Source organism: Odontesthes bonariensis, chromosome 4 (genome assembly GCF_027942865.1).
Source record: "Odontesthes bonariensis isolate fOdoBon6 chromosome 4, fOdoBon6.hap1, whole genome shotgun sequence".
Lineage (NCBI taxonomy): Eukaryota > Metazoa > Chordata > Actinopteri > Atheriniformes > Atherinopsidae > Odontesthes > Odontesthes bonariensis.
The window spans coordinates 2,064,921-2,082,182 of record NC_134509.1 but is presented as its reverse complement, the minus strand read 5'-3'; the positions used below and the strand labels follow the sequence as shown (position 1 = coordinate 2,082,182).

The following is a 17,262-nucleotide window of genomic DNA, read 5'->3' as shown; positions in this document are numbered from 1 at the left end:
AGGATATTTCGTCATGAAGTTAGACCTGAAGTTTCAATGCCTGATCCAACAAAGGAGCTTAAAGGGACAGTTCGCCTCTTTTGACATGAAGCTGTATGACATCCCATATCAGCAACATCATTTATGAACATCTTCTTACTCCCTGCTGCGTCCTGTGAGCAGAGTTCCAGCCTCGTTTTGGTGTTGATGAAGGTAGTCCGGCTAGTTGGCTGGAGTTTAAAAAATAAAGCGTTTTGCTTCTCAGAACAATATGCGTTCAACAGAGTAATACATTTGCATCACAAAATCATTCTCAAGGAAAAAGTATCACTGCCTGCTGCCGACAGCCGCGCCTGTTACGGTGTTTGCTGCTCGGTCTGCACAGCAGGCAGTGATACGAAGGGAGAGAAAATAGGGCCAAGAGATTGTGAGGTCTGACTTTTTCCTGGAGAACCATTTTGGGATGCAAATGTATTACTCTGTTGACGCAGCAGGGGGTAAGAAGATGTTCATAAATGATGTTGCTGATATGGGATGTCATACAGCTTCATGTCAAAAGAGGCGAACTATCCCTTTAAGATGTGTGGAAATGTGTCTGAATGCAAATATCATCTGAAAGGAAAGTCACTTGAGAACACTTGTGGTTGACCATGGGACTCAAACTTGGCCCTTCACCATTTTTCCAGCCCCTTTGACCTCCAAATACTAATTTTCTCACCTGGTGAGTATGAAGCAAAAAAAAAACAAAACAAAAACCAGAGAGAATCCTTCCCATTTTGCTGTGAGACTGGGTTAGAATCATATATTTCATGTCTCCTTCGACAGTAAAGGCGGGCACTACCTCTCCGACCATGCCGTTCCACACGTTGTTGATCTTCTTCCCGTGTTTCCCGTTGGACACCAGGTAGAGGTCGTAGGTAAACTTGACGTTCCTGGCTATCTTCTTCAGGATGTCGATACAGAAGCCCTTGCAGCACTTCTTAATGTAGGCGCCGCCTCCTGCCGTGCTGTTACTGCAACATATGGCCACACACAGAAGCACACCATTAGTTTCTCTTCCACCGGAGGACACACGTCAGTATTACACAAGCGAATGTGTCCGGAGTGACCGCATCCGATGAGCTGCCTTCTCAGTTCACATCTGGTGGCTCAATCAAACTGTACAAGGAGAATTATGACTGTGCAGAGTGACCATAAACACTGCTGAAGGGCAGAGAGAGGCTGTACGGTGTGTGCAGCCTCCCTGAGTGCCAGCTAACCAAAGCAGATGAAAGCACAGGGGTCCTGAGCAGATGCTGCCAGGCTTTAAATATAGTTACAGAGCAACCAACCCACATGATTAAAATATCAGCTGTCCTTTCCTTTTCCTCCCCACCTCCTACTCTATTTCTTTCCTTTTTCTTCTTCTCCAAACACTTAAAATACCGACACAGACTGCAAACCCCCCAAACAGAAACAACAGAGGACACAGAGAATGAAAAGTGATGGTTGGGTTTAGTTTCCTGACAGCCCAACTAAACCGAACTGTTGGATCAAATGATTCTCATAATCTATTGAACCCCCACCAGCCTTTTCAAAAAGCATCTCCATGAAAGCTTGATTCCATTCCGGCGGCAGCCATCTTGGATGCAGCACATATGCACATGTGACCTTTTCACTTCTGTTTCAGCTGAGTCCGATTCAAGGGGAAGTTTCCAAAAACTCTGAGATCATTTAAAGGATTAAAATAATCTTTCAACAGCAGTGAAGTGTATCTGTGGAACTGTGTGAAACAGAGAAGAATAAACTAGCATATATATATTTATATTGTTTGTATAGATACAGCCTGTGCCTCAGGTGTTCAAATGCAGACATAATGACTGTATTAGTTCTTCCCAGCTGAGCCCTCAGTCCTTACATCACTAAATACACATATTTACACATAAGTGCACACGTGGTGACAGCAACACTCTCAACAACAGATTGTACAACAGTACATTTGTTTGATCTATGTCATACTTGTGTAATAACAAATATATACGGATCAAAAGTGATTAGTTACTGATTAATTGTCATGTCCATGGGGTTTTAACTCATGTTCTGAGTCTTAGCTTTGTGTTTAATCATGTTTTAGTTAATTTCATGCCCCAGTTTTCTCAGTTCAGGTCTTGTATTTAGTTTTGCAGTCAGTTTTCCCCACAGTTTCTGGTTCCTCAGTCCCCATGTTCAGGTCATTAGTTCATTCACTTCACCTGTAAGTTCTCATCAGTTCCCTCAGTATTTAGTCTCTCTGGTTTCCCACATTCACTGTGAGATCCTTACATCCTTCACCATTCCAGCTTTTGCAGTGGTTGCCCCTGAACTTTGGAATGGGTTACCATGGTTACCGCTGCATATTCGTTCATCAGAAACTCTGGAAAATTTCAAAACATCTCTTAAAACCCACCTTTTCTCCCAGGCTTTCGGACCTGGGTGAAACAAATGTTGTCTGTGTGTAAATTGTTTTTATCTTTTGCTGAATTTCTTTGTTAAATGTATCTGTTGGATTTTATTGTTATTTATTTATGTAAAGCACTTTGGTCAACCCAGGTTGTTATAAGGTGCTACATAAATAAACGTGACCTTGACCATTCATCCTTGACACCACGCCACGCCACACCAAGTTAAATGTTTTCACGTATTACCAAGCCATGTTCTTTGTTTTGTTTGGTCTTAGTCATGTTAGTTTAGTTTTTGTCATCTGGCTCAGCCGCGTTTTGTGTTAAGGCCTCGGTATGCTTCTCCGTCGCTATCCGTCTCCGTGACCACGGAGAGGCTCTCCGTCCTTTCGAAGTTCTCCGTCGGGATGTCGGATACGCAAGGCAGTTCACCTCCCGATCAGTAGGCGGCGCTACGTTGGACGACCCAATCTGGCGACGTCTATGGTGAAAGTGGTTGACTGATGGTTCAACTTCCGGCTCCGTTCCACTCCTCACAGCGAACGATGGCGACCGAGAGAGAAAGACTGTTGTTGGAGTCGGAGCTTGTTGATGATGAAATGCAAATAATTTTGACCAAATGTTGACCGGCACACAGTAAACTCTTTCAGAAATGGCGGCGTTGTTGTTCTGAGAGGAAGGAGTTAAACCGGAAAAGGGATTTCGGAAATGATGCTGTTAACCGACCAATCACAGCCCTTGGGGTCTCCGCGAGTTTCCGTCTCCTCGATGGATAGATAGGAGAGCGTCTCCGGGAGGGTCTCCGTAGGCGACCATAAATCAGCCTTTAGACTTTGCGTTCTGCGCATGCTCCAGATGTTTTCCCGGGGTCGTGACCCGGAAGTCAAAGGAGACGATATTCCTGTTGTTGTCACCGTCAGAAAGAAACAAACAACGCGATGGAGAATGCTCCGTTGGGCATCGAGTTTGTGCAACAAGCAGCTCATCACAGACCAAATGTAGAGGGACGTAGCTTCATCTGGCTCTGCGTTCTCCATCTTTCTCCAATGCCTGAGTTTGTTGTTGTTGTTGTTGGTGGTGAAGAGGTCAACAGGAAGTGGCTCTATTAGCAACAGTTGGAATGGGTACAGCGCCACCTATCATCCCGGGGTATGACACGCTTTGTGCCTCTGATCCCATTCATTCACTGCCATATATCCAAGGAGAATTACCCTTGCTCAACTCATTCTGATTGTAATTTAGCCAATAATCTGATCCTTTCAGCGCCATGTGACCCCACTGAGTGATGGAGATGTTTAGGTGCAAAATGTCTTGGGGAGGGAACATTTTGTATAGCGCAATATGAATTCTTGTAGTTGTACCGAAATACTAGAAGACTGCTCCCAGTCTTCAGAAGCTTGTTAACTCTAGAGGAAAAAATTGTAATATTATTATATTATAGGGTATTTTTAAAGAGAAATATAGAGCAATTCAACTTCTCAATGCCAAGTAGGACTGAAACATGGTCAAAGTAGAATTTAAGTGAAAGGTGTTACCTACGATGGGGCATTTGATTAAAAGTAGTGAACAAAAGATTTTAATTTAACCAAAGAGTGAACGTAATGTTGTTCAGGTTAGAAGTGATCGGAGCGACGGAGAGCGTCTCCGGGAGGGTCTCCGTAGGCGACCATAAATGAGCCTTTAACCTGGTTTTTGACTAATAAATCAAGTCTTGTTTTTCGAAAGTCCACATTCGTGTCCTTCCACGCCTCGCACCCACGCATCGTAACAGTAAACGTACCTAAGAATAGTTGGATGAGTGTCAGTAACTGACTTATAAATAGGACTATGAAAAGAAATTTATGATAAAATAATGTTTGCCTGAACAGAATATCATGCCGTTAGCTGGGATAGGGGTGGAGCCTATCCCAGCTGCAATCAGACGGAAAGCGGGGTTCACCCTGGAGATGTTTGCCAGTCCATCACACAGAAGCAAACAGCCAATCACTCCCAGGGCCCGTTCATAATCACCAAATAACCTAACGTGTTTCTGGACAGTGAGAGGAAGCCAGCATATATATGGAGAGAAAGCACACATGCAAGGGGGGAAACTTCACACAGAAGGGATTTGAACCAGGAACCCCGCCACCACTGGGCCGCCCAAACACAGGAACAAAAGAAGAAAACAAGCTCGTGTGCCCTCCTCTGGCTCGGTTTGGGACTCATTCCACCTGCCAAGAGAGTCCGATCCAGTCCTGAGTCCAGTCCTGAGTCCAGTCCTGAGTCCAGTCCTGAGTCCAGTCCTGAGTCCAGTCCTGAGTCCAGTCCTGAGTCCAGTCCTGATTTCAGTCCTGAGTTCAGTCCTGAGTCCAGTCCTGAGTTCAGTCCTGAGTCCAGTCCTGAGTCCAGTCCTGAGTCCTGAGTCCGGTCCTGAGGAACGGCTGCACGGTCCTGACAGCTCTGTCTGGAGCTGGCGGCGGGTCTTCCTAACGCTGTTATACATGCCTGACCAGCACATTCTTGAGCTTTCCTGCGGGGATCAGACCTGGACTTTTGGCAGGGAAAGGCGGATGATCCATATTATTCGTTCCAGCGGGCAAGCGGGTGCGGCGTTGTGCTAGAACTCTGCACCTTATCCAACAAGCCGGATGAAGGGTCAAACAGTTGGCTGCAGTCCTTCTGCGCAAATCTGCTCTGAGCCTCGGTTTACAGGCTTCTATAAACTGAAGTCAGTGTGCAGATCAGCAGGAAAACCAGCAGAAAAAGAGGATGCTGGTGAATTTGTTGAATTTGTGAAGCGTGGTTATCCCACACTCTGACCTTACGGGGGAACGAGTCCACTCATGGAAAGATGGACATCCTTTTGCCTGGTTCTGTTTGTTCTTATATGTAGGGCAGCCTGGAGCAGATCCGCGGCTCCGTTTCTCTCTGGTCCAGTCAGCCTTGGCATTGTGTACACTTGTGAGAAAGATCTCATTTTGTCGATCTGCCTCTCAGCCCTCGAGCACACGATATCCTTTTGAGAACGGCGTAGCGTGGGACAAAATCAGGGTTATTTTCTGCTGAAAGTCAGTAAGGAAAAACAGGGGAAAACACCCTTCCGTTCGTCAGACATTTCTCTCAGTGGACGAGTAAAGGCATTGATACTGAAAAACGAACCATTCGAAAGGCGAGAGTGATGAGTAAACAAAGGCCTAAGGTAGAATGGGGCTTCTGGGCCCATCACACCTCTGACTTCTACTGAAATTGCTTCAGAGGAAGACATGAGAACACGAGTGATGACTCAGCTTTCTAATTATTTGTGCCTCTAACTCAGTGATACTCACTATTTTTTTTCACAAGAGCCACAGTGGCAGCAAAATCAAGGGAAGAGCCACTTTTACGACAACATACTAAAGTACCCTTTAGCAAATATGCATTTCTACATATAAAACATCCCACAAAAAATACTTAATACTACAAAAACGTAAACTTCATAAAAATACTTAATACTGTGCAGTATTCGCTGTATGTTATTTGAAAAAATGTATTGTTATTGTTACCATATTGTTATAAGCTACTATGCGAGTGAGAGCCGCCAATTAGAGCTTGAGGAGCCGCATAATGAGTATCTCTGCTCTAGGTTATTGTTATGGTACATCTATTTCTCATTACATCTCCATTAAAAAATAATAATGATAAAAAAAACTGTTAATATCCTGGATTACTGCAAAATAAAACAAGTCTTCAGAGAGTTATTGAGTTTGTCGTAAGCTACGACAGTCCTATCCCATCTCATCCAAAGCCACTCCACTCTGATGACCACCGGGAGCAACAGTTTCCCATCGTCTGGCTTAGAGGTTGAGTTTCACTGAATTCATCACAACAGTCAGCAGATTATTAGCAGTCAGCAGAGTGCTCTTCATAAAAGATGGATTTTCTTGGTGCTTTGGGTCGAGTTGATGGTCGTGATCAGCAAGAATCCCCCAAATAAAAACACATTTCCAAAAAAAAGTCAGGATGCTGAGTACAATATCAATAAAAGCAGAAAGCAACTGTTTGCAAATCTCCTTCACTGATATGTGATAGAACTCAGGAAACATCAGATGTTGAAAGTGAGCTCATCTTGAAAAACACGGTCCATGTTTACCGCAGTGTGGCCTCCCGTCTCCTTTAAACAGCCGTCTACAGACGCTGGGAGACCAGCTGCTGGATCTTTGACAGAGCAATGTTGTCCCATTCTAGAGCAATGTTGTCCCATTCTTGGTTGAGAGAGCAATGTTGTCCCATTCTTGTCTGAGAGAGCAATGTTTTCCCATTCTTGGTTGAGAGAGCAATGTTGTCCCATTCTTGGTTGAGAGAGCAATGTTGTCCCATTCTTGTCTGAGAGAGCAATGTTGTCCCATTCTTGGTTGAGAGAGCAATGTTGTCCCATTCTTGTCTGAGAGAGCAATGTTGTCCCATTCTTGTCTGAGAGAGCAATGTTGTCCCATTCTTGGTTGAGAGAGCAATGTTGTCCCATTCTTGGTTGAGAGAGCAATGTTGTCCCATTCTTGTCTGATACGGACAGGAAAAAAGACTTCCACAGTCCTGGGTTTGTAGTGTTTTTGTGTTTCATGCTGCTCCAAACCGCAGCAGAAAGGTCCGGGCAGCAGAAAGGTCTGGGCAGCAGAAAGGTCCGGGCAGCAGAAAGGTCTGGGCAGCAGAAAGGTCCGGGCAGCAGAAAGGTCCGGGCAGCAGAAAGGTCTGAGCAGCAGAAAGGTCTGAGCAGCAGAAAGGTCCGGGCAGCAGAAAGGTCCGGGCAGCAGAAAGGTCCGGGCAGCAGAAAGGTCCGAGCAGCAGAAAGGTCTGGGCAGCAGAAAGGTCTGAGCAGCAGAAAGGTCTGAGCAGCAGAAAGGTCCGGGCAGCAGAAAGGTCCGGGCAGCAGAAAGGTCTGGGCAGCAGAAAGGTCCGAGCAGCAGAAAGGTCTGAGCAGCAGAAAGGTCTGAGCAGCAGAAAGGTCCGGGCAGCAGAAAGGTCTGAGCAGCAGAAAGGTCCGGGCAGCAGAAAGGTCTGGGCAGCAGAAAGGTCCGGGCAGCAGAAAGGTCCGGGCAGCAGAAAGGTCTGAGCAGCAGAAAGGTCTGAGCAGCAGAAAGGTCCGGGCAGCAGAAAGGTCCGGGCAGCAGAAAGGTCCGGGCAGCAGAAAGGTCCGGGCAGCAGAAAGGTCTGAGCAGCAGAAAGGTCTGAGCAGCAGAAAGGTCTGAGCAGCAGAAAGGTCTGAGCAGCAGAAAGGTCCGGGCAGCAGAAAGGTCCGGGCAGCAGAAAGGTCCGGGCAGCAGAAAGGTCCGGGCAGCAGAAAGGTCCGGGCAGCAGAAAGGTCCGGGCAGCAGAAAGGTCCGGGCAGCAGAAAGGTCCGGGCAGCAGAAAGGTCCGAGCAGCAGAAAGGTCCGGGCAGCAGAAAGGTCCGGGCAGCAGAAAGGTCTGAGCAGCAGAAAGGTCCGGGCAGCAGAAAGGTCCGGGCAGCAGAAAGGTCCGGGCAGCAGAAAGGTCTGAGCAGCAGAAAGGTCTGAGCAGCAGAAAGGTCCGGGCAGCAGAAAGGTCCGGGCAGCAGAAAGGTCCGAGCAGCAGAAAGGTCTGGGCAGCAGAAAGGTCTGAGCAGCAGAAAGGTCCGGGCAGCAGAAAGGTCCGGGCAGCAGAAAGGTCTGAGCAGCAGAAAGGTCCGGGCAGCAGAAAGGTCTGAGCAGCAGAAAGGTCTGGGCAGCAGAAAGGTCCGGGCAGCAGAAAGGTCTGAGCAGCAGAAAGGTCTGGGCAGCAGAAAGGTCCGGGCAGCAGAAAGGTCTGAGCAGCAGAAAGGTCTGGGCAGCAGAAAGGTCTGAGCAGCAGAAAGGTCCGGGCAGCAGAAAGGTCTGAGCAGCAGAAAGGTCCGGGCAGCAGAAAGGTCTGAGCAGCAGAAAGGTCCGGGCAGCAGAAAGGTCTGAGCAGCAGAAAGGTCTGAGCAGCAGAAAGGTCTGAGCAGCAGAAAGGTCTGAGCAGCAGAAAGGTGAGTCCAACACTCAGAGTCTCCACAACAAAGCCATGCAGCAGATAGACAGAGGCAGAATGCGGTTTAGTATTGTCTTCGTGAAATATGCAAAGCTTCGCTGAAAAAGACTGGATGGGAGAGTTTCTTGCTCTAAAACCTGCATGTACCTTCCAGACGCACAGGCACTAATGCACCTCCATGCCATCAGAGATGGAAACTTTAAAGTTGAGTGCTGATAACAAGCTAGATGCTCCCTTTCCTCTTAAGTCCGCAGGTTGCAGAGTCCATAGCCCCTTTCACTCTGAGGAAGAACCCGCGTTTAATTCGCGAATTTAGTGTGTCCGCTGTTCCTTTCTCACTGACGATCCGGGCTGGCGTGTCAACTCGACTCGCCATTCGACCCGCGTCGGACCCAAGTCTTTTTGCCGAGCCGAGTTTGATGTGAAAGCAATTGACGCGGGATGGACGTGGGCGTGGCGTGACGTGAGGAGTTTAAAAGACAGAATGGACAGGTAGCTGCTGGAAGGGCTGGCGAGAAAGATGACAGAGCGCGGTTTCCCACGCAGCAAGGCGCAGGTGACCGAACAAACAGCCAGCAACAAAAACAAGTCCTCAAGGTGTCCCGCCATTGTTGGTTTGAAAAATTTGATGCAGACAGGTGTATTTAGGTAGCCTGGGTGCCAGCCGAACTTAGCCCCGCCCTTAAAATTTTTGGTCGGGAAGTTCGGTCTGGCTCTGCTCAGTTGGGACATCTCTATGCTCGACATTAAAACAATCGACCCAATCAGATTGCCAGGGCGGGCTTTATACGATGATGGACAGATGATCAACAGGGACATTATCGACTACGTCACTAAAGAGCGCTTGGTTTGAATTCGTTTGAAACAAACATGGCTGCCGCTGGAGAGCTAGGGTGTGTAGATTCTGCCATCGAGTCTGTTCTACAGGATCTCCACATTTCATTCATTTTGAAAGACGAACAGAGGAACGCGATAAAGGCTTTTATCGATAGAAAATATGTTTTTGCCGTGTGTGTCGCTTAATCTGCGTCGCATACTACGTTGCTCTGATTGGTTGTAGGTCTATCCAATTGAGCGAAGAGACATTTTTTCTCCTGGTTCGGTTGAAACACGCCCCATACTCAAAACTCTATCGAGCGGTATCAGACTCACATTCTGACTAGAATCGTGAGTATGACGTAGTCAGGCTAGTATTTAGGCCTACCTCCGACGCATGGGTTGTACCGTCATTGTACACGCCCAGCATTTTATGTGTTTCGTGTGACGCTCTGCCACTAGGCAACGCCCCCGGAACTCGGCTTCAGGCGGCACGGATCACCTAACACGCCAAGCGTTCACATTGCTCGACGCGGGATGAAGTGGCAATTTGGACCCGCGATGGTAACAGATCTCAGTGTGAAAACAGCTCATAATTACTGCTAAGAATCCCAAATTCTGATCAGTCTGACCACGTAGCAGCTTTTCCACTTTCCTTCAGCCTATACACAGCCTATCACATACAGCCTCTTGGCATGATAGAGCCTGAACCTGCATTTATGGAGGGTATATTGAACTGTGCTCACAGAAAATTATTCCTGGAGGTGTTCCTGAACTATGCAGTGAGTTCAAGTCTGTTTTTAATGTAGATCACGGGCATCTTTTGTGCCCTGGAGCACAGAGATGTCTCCAGATTCTCTGAATCTTTTCATGTTATGTACTATAGATGTTGGAATATTCAAGGAACAGTATTCTGAAACTATCCTGAAAGAAATCTGCTCAGCAATCATGTGTAATATGTAGGTACTCTGCTGTCCTGCCAGAGTACGGGTGAACTCGGGTGTAAGCTGCAGTGTAGAAATGAATAAAGGCTTGGGGGGGAAAGTTGCCTTTACGTGTTATTCGGAGGCCCGTCGGCATCCAAATGTGCAGCAGATAACTGAAGCAAAAGCACCAGAGAAGTTTCTCTGCTTGGTTTACACAAAAAGTGAGCAAAAACATTTCAGCAGCACACAATATCGTCTTTATAATTCTATCAAAGGATTCATCTGATTGCTGTCTTGTTTCAGCTGAAACAGATTTTTAAAAGCATGTGTCATAACCAGAGGTGGGCAGTAACCAGTTACATTTACTTGAGTAAGTTTTTGAAAACATTATACTTCTAGGAGTAGTTTTAAATCTCTATACTTTTTACTTTTACTTGAGTAGATGTGTGCAGCAGAAACTGTCCTCTTACTCCGCTACATTAGGCTACAATGAGCTGGTTACTTTTCTTCTTACCTCTTTGGTATTCTACGCCTCATTATTTTTATCCCCCCGCGTACGCCTCATTTTAATGTTTTATTCTGACAGAGAGAGAGACTTCCGCCAAAGGCTCTACCACCTGACTGTGTTCCACCAATCAGACGCAGCCGTGCAGTCTGGTCACGTGACCATACTCGATCTCAGCGGCGGGACGTGTTAGCTTTAGCATTAGCAGTCGTAGCAAACAAACAAAGAAACAGATGAAAAATGTCAGAACCAACGGTGGGAAATGAAGACGGAGACGAGGCCTCATACTGAAAGCATGTTATTAATTAATTTTAATTTATTTTATCAATTGGATGAACTCTAATTTGCCTAAAGATGATTATTTAGTATTTTTGTCTGTGTGATTGAATGCTTGTGTTAACAAATAAATCAGACGTTACTCAACAGTTACTCAGTACTTGAGTAGTTTTTTCACCGAGCACTTTTTTACTCTGACTCAAGTAATTATTTGGATGAATACTTTTTACTTTTACTTGAGTACAATTTTTGGCTGCTCTACCCACCTCTGCTCATACACAAAAACACTGAACTGGTGAGAAATCATAGAAACAATATCATTTAACATCCATTCTCAAAAAGCCTAAAAATTAGAGTCCCAAATTATAATATAAATGCTTAATTTGAAGTTAAATTAATTCTGTACATAAAGTTTAGTTACAGCCAATGTGTTTGCACTAACTAATGATTTAAGGCAACCAGAGGAGTAAGACAAACATGATCTGCGAGCTGGAAAAGAAAATATAGATAGAGATTAACATCAATAAGATTTAATGACTTTGCACTGCAAGTCGAGCCGAATGGTGAATTTGTAGAAAATTTCCATTCCATTAGCTGCTATTCTGAAAAAGGAACATCCAAAAAGGATGTTAAGACAACATAAGATTAGAAGCATCCAGGTTATAAGATGAGTTTTTAAATAGTAGGTGCTAAGAAACAGTAAAAAAGTATTTTTCACAGCAGAAAAAAAGGGAGTAATTCTGCAGTCCCGACGGACTGGGAAGGACTTTTTACTGCTGAGGAGCAGCAGAGAAAGGAGCCAAGGCCGCGTGGAAGGATGGCGACGCTGCTGCATGGAGCGGAGAGTTAAGTGGCCGCTCGTAGCAGAGCACAAGCTGGCGACCGTGGACAGACCACGAGTCCCCGAGGAGCTTCCAATGCCACGACTGTAATTTGAAATTTAATGTGAACAGCCACTGGCAGACAGTGGGGGTGAGGAACATGGGGAGGCACCGAGGGAGGACTTCGGGTTGAAGTAAGGGCAGATGAAAGTATAGCTGCTTAACAGAATATTAAGCAACATCTTCATGCACAGCACAGGTTGTTTTTGTTTTACCGGGGTCAGTGGAGTTGGATTTATCTGGAACTGACGGATATAAAGTGCTGCAGATGCAACAGAGTCAGCTGAGAGGTAAAAAAACAGCAAAGATCTGTAAAAAGATCTGAACCGTGTGAGCCAGCAACAACCTTTCACATGTTTCACATCACTTCAGAGACCTTTAAGCTCATTCAGCATTACTGCCAATCAGGGAAGTTAAGGAGTTCTAAAATAACGTATTAAAGCATCACCAGAGAGGCTGGTAATTTTGTGTTCTCTGGCTCCCCGTACAGTTTTGGGACGTTACGTCACGGTAAAAACAAACCTCGTGAAAATCCATAAAGGTGAATTTGTCATATATACTTTACAGCAGAGATACTCATTGCGCGGCTCCTCAAGTTCTAATTGGCGGCTCGCACTCGCATTGCAGCTTATAACAATATGGTAACAATAACAATACATTTTTTCAAATAACATACAGCGAATACTGCACAGTATTAAGTATTTTTATTAAGTTTGCGTTTTTGTAGTATTAAGTATTTTTTATTAAGTATTAATTAAGGCTTAATTGTGTTTCCTAAAGGGGGCGCTGTTAAACCTGGCAACGCAGCCCGCTTAAACCACAGAGCACGTTAGCTCCTTTAGCCAGCGTGAGACGCAGACACAATGGATCAGTTTTTAATTAAAAAAGGACAAAAACCAGCACAAAAAACATGCTCATCCTGAATGTCTCACTATGATTACAACAACAAACTACAAATACAACATGAAGAAAGTCGAGGACATGCACGCCAGCTTCCGCTCATCCCAGTATTAAGGTAAATGTGGTCTTAATTGAAAATGTATTGGCTGTGTTGTTTCTTTGTCTGTGGGATGTTTTATATGTAGAAATGCATATTTGCAAAAGGGGACTTTAGTATGTTGTGGTAAAAGTGTCTCTTCCCTTGATTTTGCTCTGCCAATGTGGCTCTTGTAAAAAAAATAGTGAGTATCACTGGTTTAGAGTGTGACAAAAGACACCTCAAGAAGGCACCAAACTGTAGAGAGACGAGGCAAGGTAACGTTCCGGACACCACGGGAATAAGACCGGACATTTTTATGCACGTGATGAACATATATTTCATATTTGTGATGAACAAACATGCACACAATAAGACGAAACAATATAAAATATTTTTGTTTATTTGTAACACAAACGTTTTTGTCCGTTTTACATTTGAGAAGGATTTTAAAATGGTGCATGTGGGAAATAATGTGCCGTGTCCATATTACAATGCAAGATAGTGGAAAAGCAAACATTTTCCATGTTAGCTTGAAATGGACCTGTGGTTTTATTCTGACAGAGAGAGAGACTTCCGCCAAAGGCTCTACCACCTGACTGTGTTCCACCAATCAGACGCAGCCGTGCAGGCTGGTCACGTGACCGTACTCGATCTCAGCGGCGGGACGGGTTAGCTTTAGCATTAGCAGTCGTAGCAAACAAACAAAGAAACAGATGAAAAATGTCAGAACCAACGGTGGGAAATGAAGACGCAGACGAGGCCTCATACTGAAAGCATGTTTACCTTACAAAGAGTGAGAAACAGCAGCTACATTATGTGTCTTCTGTGTCAACCAAAACAAAGGCACATTTCAGCAGAAACTCAACATCTAACTTGAGGAAACATGTAGCGCTAAGTTTCCTAAACTCGTTTTTCCCCCCATGGATAGGTGAATGTTTGTTTTTTAGGTTACATATGGGTTACATATGTTTTAAACATTTCCTAAGTCTCTCTTATTTTTTATTGAAGTTCTTGAATTTACCTGGATTATTTTAATTTAAGCTATTTTGTAACTCATTAATTAATTTTAATTTATTTGATCAATTGGATGAACTCTAATTTGCCTAAAGATGATTATTTAGTATTTTTGTCTGTCTGATTGAATGCTTGTGTTAACAAATAAATCAGACGTTACTCAACAGTTACTCAGTACTTGAGTAGTTTCTTCACCAAGCACTTTTTCACTCTTACTCAAGTAATTATTTGGATGAATACTTTTTACTTTTACTTGAGTCATATTATTCTAAAGTAACAGAACTTTTACTTGAGTATAATCTTTGGCTGCTCTACCCACCTCTGGTCGTAAATCAAAACAATATCGTGTTGGGTTGGACACCAAAGTTACAAACCAAAGTTAAGCTTCAAAACTCCTCCAGTGTTGCTTTAAGTCTCTTCACGTTTGACAATAAAACAACTTTCTGAAAGACTTGGAGCAGGCAGTAAAATGAAGATGCTGCAAAGGGCTCATTTATAAAACTGGTATGCTGCGCACGTCTTTAGCCAACGATCCATCCAATCACCACAGCTGATACCCAAGATTAGTGCATCGATTCAAAATGGCTGAATATTCGGATTTCACAGTGAACTGTGACGATTTGGATAAAAAAATGTCATCACTGCATAATTTCTTCCCGTTGGAAATTTGTGAGAAATTTTGTAAAAGTAAGCAAGGATCATCTGTGGGTACTGCTGAACTTTTGGGCTGAATTCTTAAATGGATGGGGCCAAATATCCATTGGATTTGAATATTAACGGCAGAAATAAAACTGAAATGAGATAAAAGAAAGACTTGAAATGAATGGTAATGTACTGTTCAATACCTAAAACATACATCATATTCTTAAGATTTTTTTTACAATAACAGACACATAAAAGAGAACTAAAGGAAAAATACATTAAGAAACTAAACTTGTTATTACAGTGGCAGCAGAAGCTCAGATTAGGTACAGGCTGGCATCAGTGAACTAAAAGCAATAGAAAGCAATTCATTTAGAAATGTTCAAAGAGAACTACTCTGCCTTTAGATATATACAATTACGAGCATTTGTTCCAGTGCAGGCAGCATAAATTTGGATATCAGACTTGAGGACAAACTGGTGGTGAGTCATTATTATATAAAGTGAAAATGAGTGGGCCCAGAACAGAAGAAAAGTGGAAGAGCAAAGAGCAGCTGACTGACAAATATGTCCTCAGTTCGACCGAGACCGGCTAGAAAGGCCCGATTTAAGAATATCCGACACAAATTTAAAGCATTTAGCTTTATTTGGAGTCAACGTGAGATTGTTCAAATTTCTTTTGAGCACAAGAAAGCCCACTTTATCTTCATCAAACTGAGATTTCACTTATTGTGAGAAGAAATAACCTGTTACACGTTCAGTTCAGCCTCAAATTTAAACCTTAAATAAGTTTCAAATGTGTCCTGATTTCACATAAGAAGCAGAACATTGTAGTTGCATTCGTATTAGTTCATCAACACAGTGATTGATTGATTTTTATTTTCGAACATGTATAAAAAAGAAAATGTATGTAACTATTTGTACATACAAAAGAAAGAAAAAGAGAAATAAAATAAATTAAATTAAATCACGTAAAGTGCTAATACATAACAAAACAACGCACATTGTTCGAAAAAGGAATGGGAAGAAGTACAATACTTTTTTTAGTTTCCCGCCCCTTTTTAACTACTCTTCAGTTTGTAAATATCCTGACTACAATACACCTATATAAATATATGCCATATATACACTTCCTAAATATCTAAATAAATATATAATCACAAAAATAAATATATACTACACATATGCATGTAGACACTCACTTTTTGACGTGTTTACGGCACGGCACAGAGTTTCTCATGCAGGTGCCGGTCAGGATGTCCACGTTGTCGACGATAACGAAGGGTTTCTCCTCCAGAGTAACGATGGAGAGGTGATTTTCATCAGCATCCTCGTCTCCGTGGGCGTTGTACCGCGGCCACACTGGGAACATCAGCGACAGCGTCCCATTCTCCCAGCGGCCCATCTGTGAGCGCCCAAACAAACCTCATCAGGTACAGGAAACTTAGTGTTTTAACTAGGGCTGGGCAACGATTAAAATGTTTAATCTAATTAATCACATGATTTCCCTGATTAATCACGATTAATCGCATTTGTACGCAGAATCCTAAAATAAAATATTTATCGGCGTTAAATAATTAACAAGTTAACGCGATAATAACGAGTTAACTCGCCCAGGCCTAGGCTGTGTTCGAAACCGCATACTTCTCCTACTACTCATACTGACTTTTTTTGCCCGGATGCATACTAGATTCTCCAAAATGTTGGGTATGCATCATGAGGTTACTACTCATACTCAAACTACCCAAGATGCAACGTAACGTGACGTCGCCGATCGTCATTTCCTGTCAAAACGGCAGTTTCAAGCTAGCTGCAACGAGGGTAGGTTCACTTCCTGTTTTCAAAACAAAAGCACCAATTGTATCGTAATGGCTTTCCCTATGATAAAAGGCAACGGGTATTTTATTTTGTGAAAATAACCGGAAGTACGTTGCTCACTGCGGCTAGCTTTAGTAGCGCCGAATTCGTGGGAACAAAATTGTAAACAGCCGGTATTTTGTCAGGTTTTCAACACGTTGGGGATCTAAACGACTACTTTCTCACCTGAAAATGTTTCAAATGTTGCTAAAGTTTACAGAGTTTAGAGCTTAAGGGAAATCAGCTTCAGGCCGGCTGATTTCGGCTCGGGCAGGAGTGAAATGCACTGTGGGTAAACGCTCTGCATACTGTCTGATCGATGAGTATGCAGTATGCAGTATGCGGTTTCTCTTCGGTTGTATGTGACAGTTGGTGCACAATAACGATGATGATCGATGAGTATGCAGTATGGAAGTATGGAAGTATGTAGTATGCGGTTTCGAACACAGCCATAGTTTTCATTTTTCAATTTCACAGAAACTTACCTTCTCCCATTTTCTTTCACTGTTCAGGACAATGACAACCAGTTTGGGGTTGGCCTGGTAACCATCTGGAGTGAAGGACAGATCCCGCCCTTCGTTCCACACGTGCATTATGTGCCTGAAACACATGGGAAACTATTGTTTTACATCTGTCGCGGCGTTTATATGTGTTCACGGGAGCAGATACATGTGAAACAACAAATTAAGCCCTCAGTAATCACTGCAGGAGTATTCTGCTTAAATCAATGCTGTCTTCACCCACTGCATGTGCATGGATGCATGGCTGTGTGTGTGTGTGAGTAGGAGGGGGACGAGTCAGAGGGCATATATCTCTCCCATCAACATTCAGCATTGATTTCTCCACAGATACACGCCTGAGAGACGAGTCACGGGTGCAACGAGGCTGCCTTCGCTCTCTTACTCACTGTAGCTGCCCTGCATACGCACACAGATCCTTTGCTGAAAGATTCACACGCTGGAAAAGAGCCGGCAGTGAACGCAGCGATAGGG

General features: G+C 43.9%; 1 protein-coding gene across 1 annotated transcript in view; it reads right to left on the bottom strand.

The window, feature by feature from the left end:
• LOC142378208 (glutamate receptor ionotropic, NMDA 2A-like) overlaps positions 1–17,262 on the bottom strand; it is a 191,210-nt gene that overhangs the window by 33,583 nt on the left and 140,365 nt on the right. Inside the window, exons 9-11 of the mRNA XM_075462471.1 lie at positions 16,756–16,870; positions 15,616–15,818; positions 821–992 (exon numbers count right to left, since the gene is read on the bottom strand). Coding sequence (XP_075318586.1) covers positions 821–992; positions 15,616–15,818; positions 16,756–16,870 — 490 coding nt within the window. The remainder of the gene's footprint in view (positions 1–820; positions 993–15,615; positions 15,819–16,755; positions 16,871–17,262) is intronic.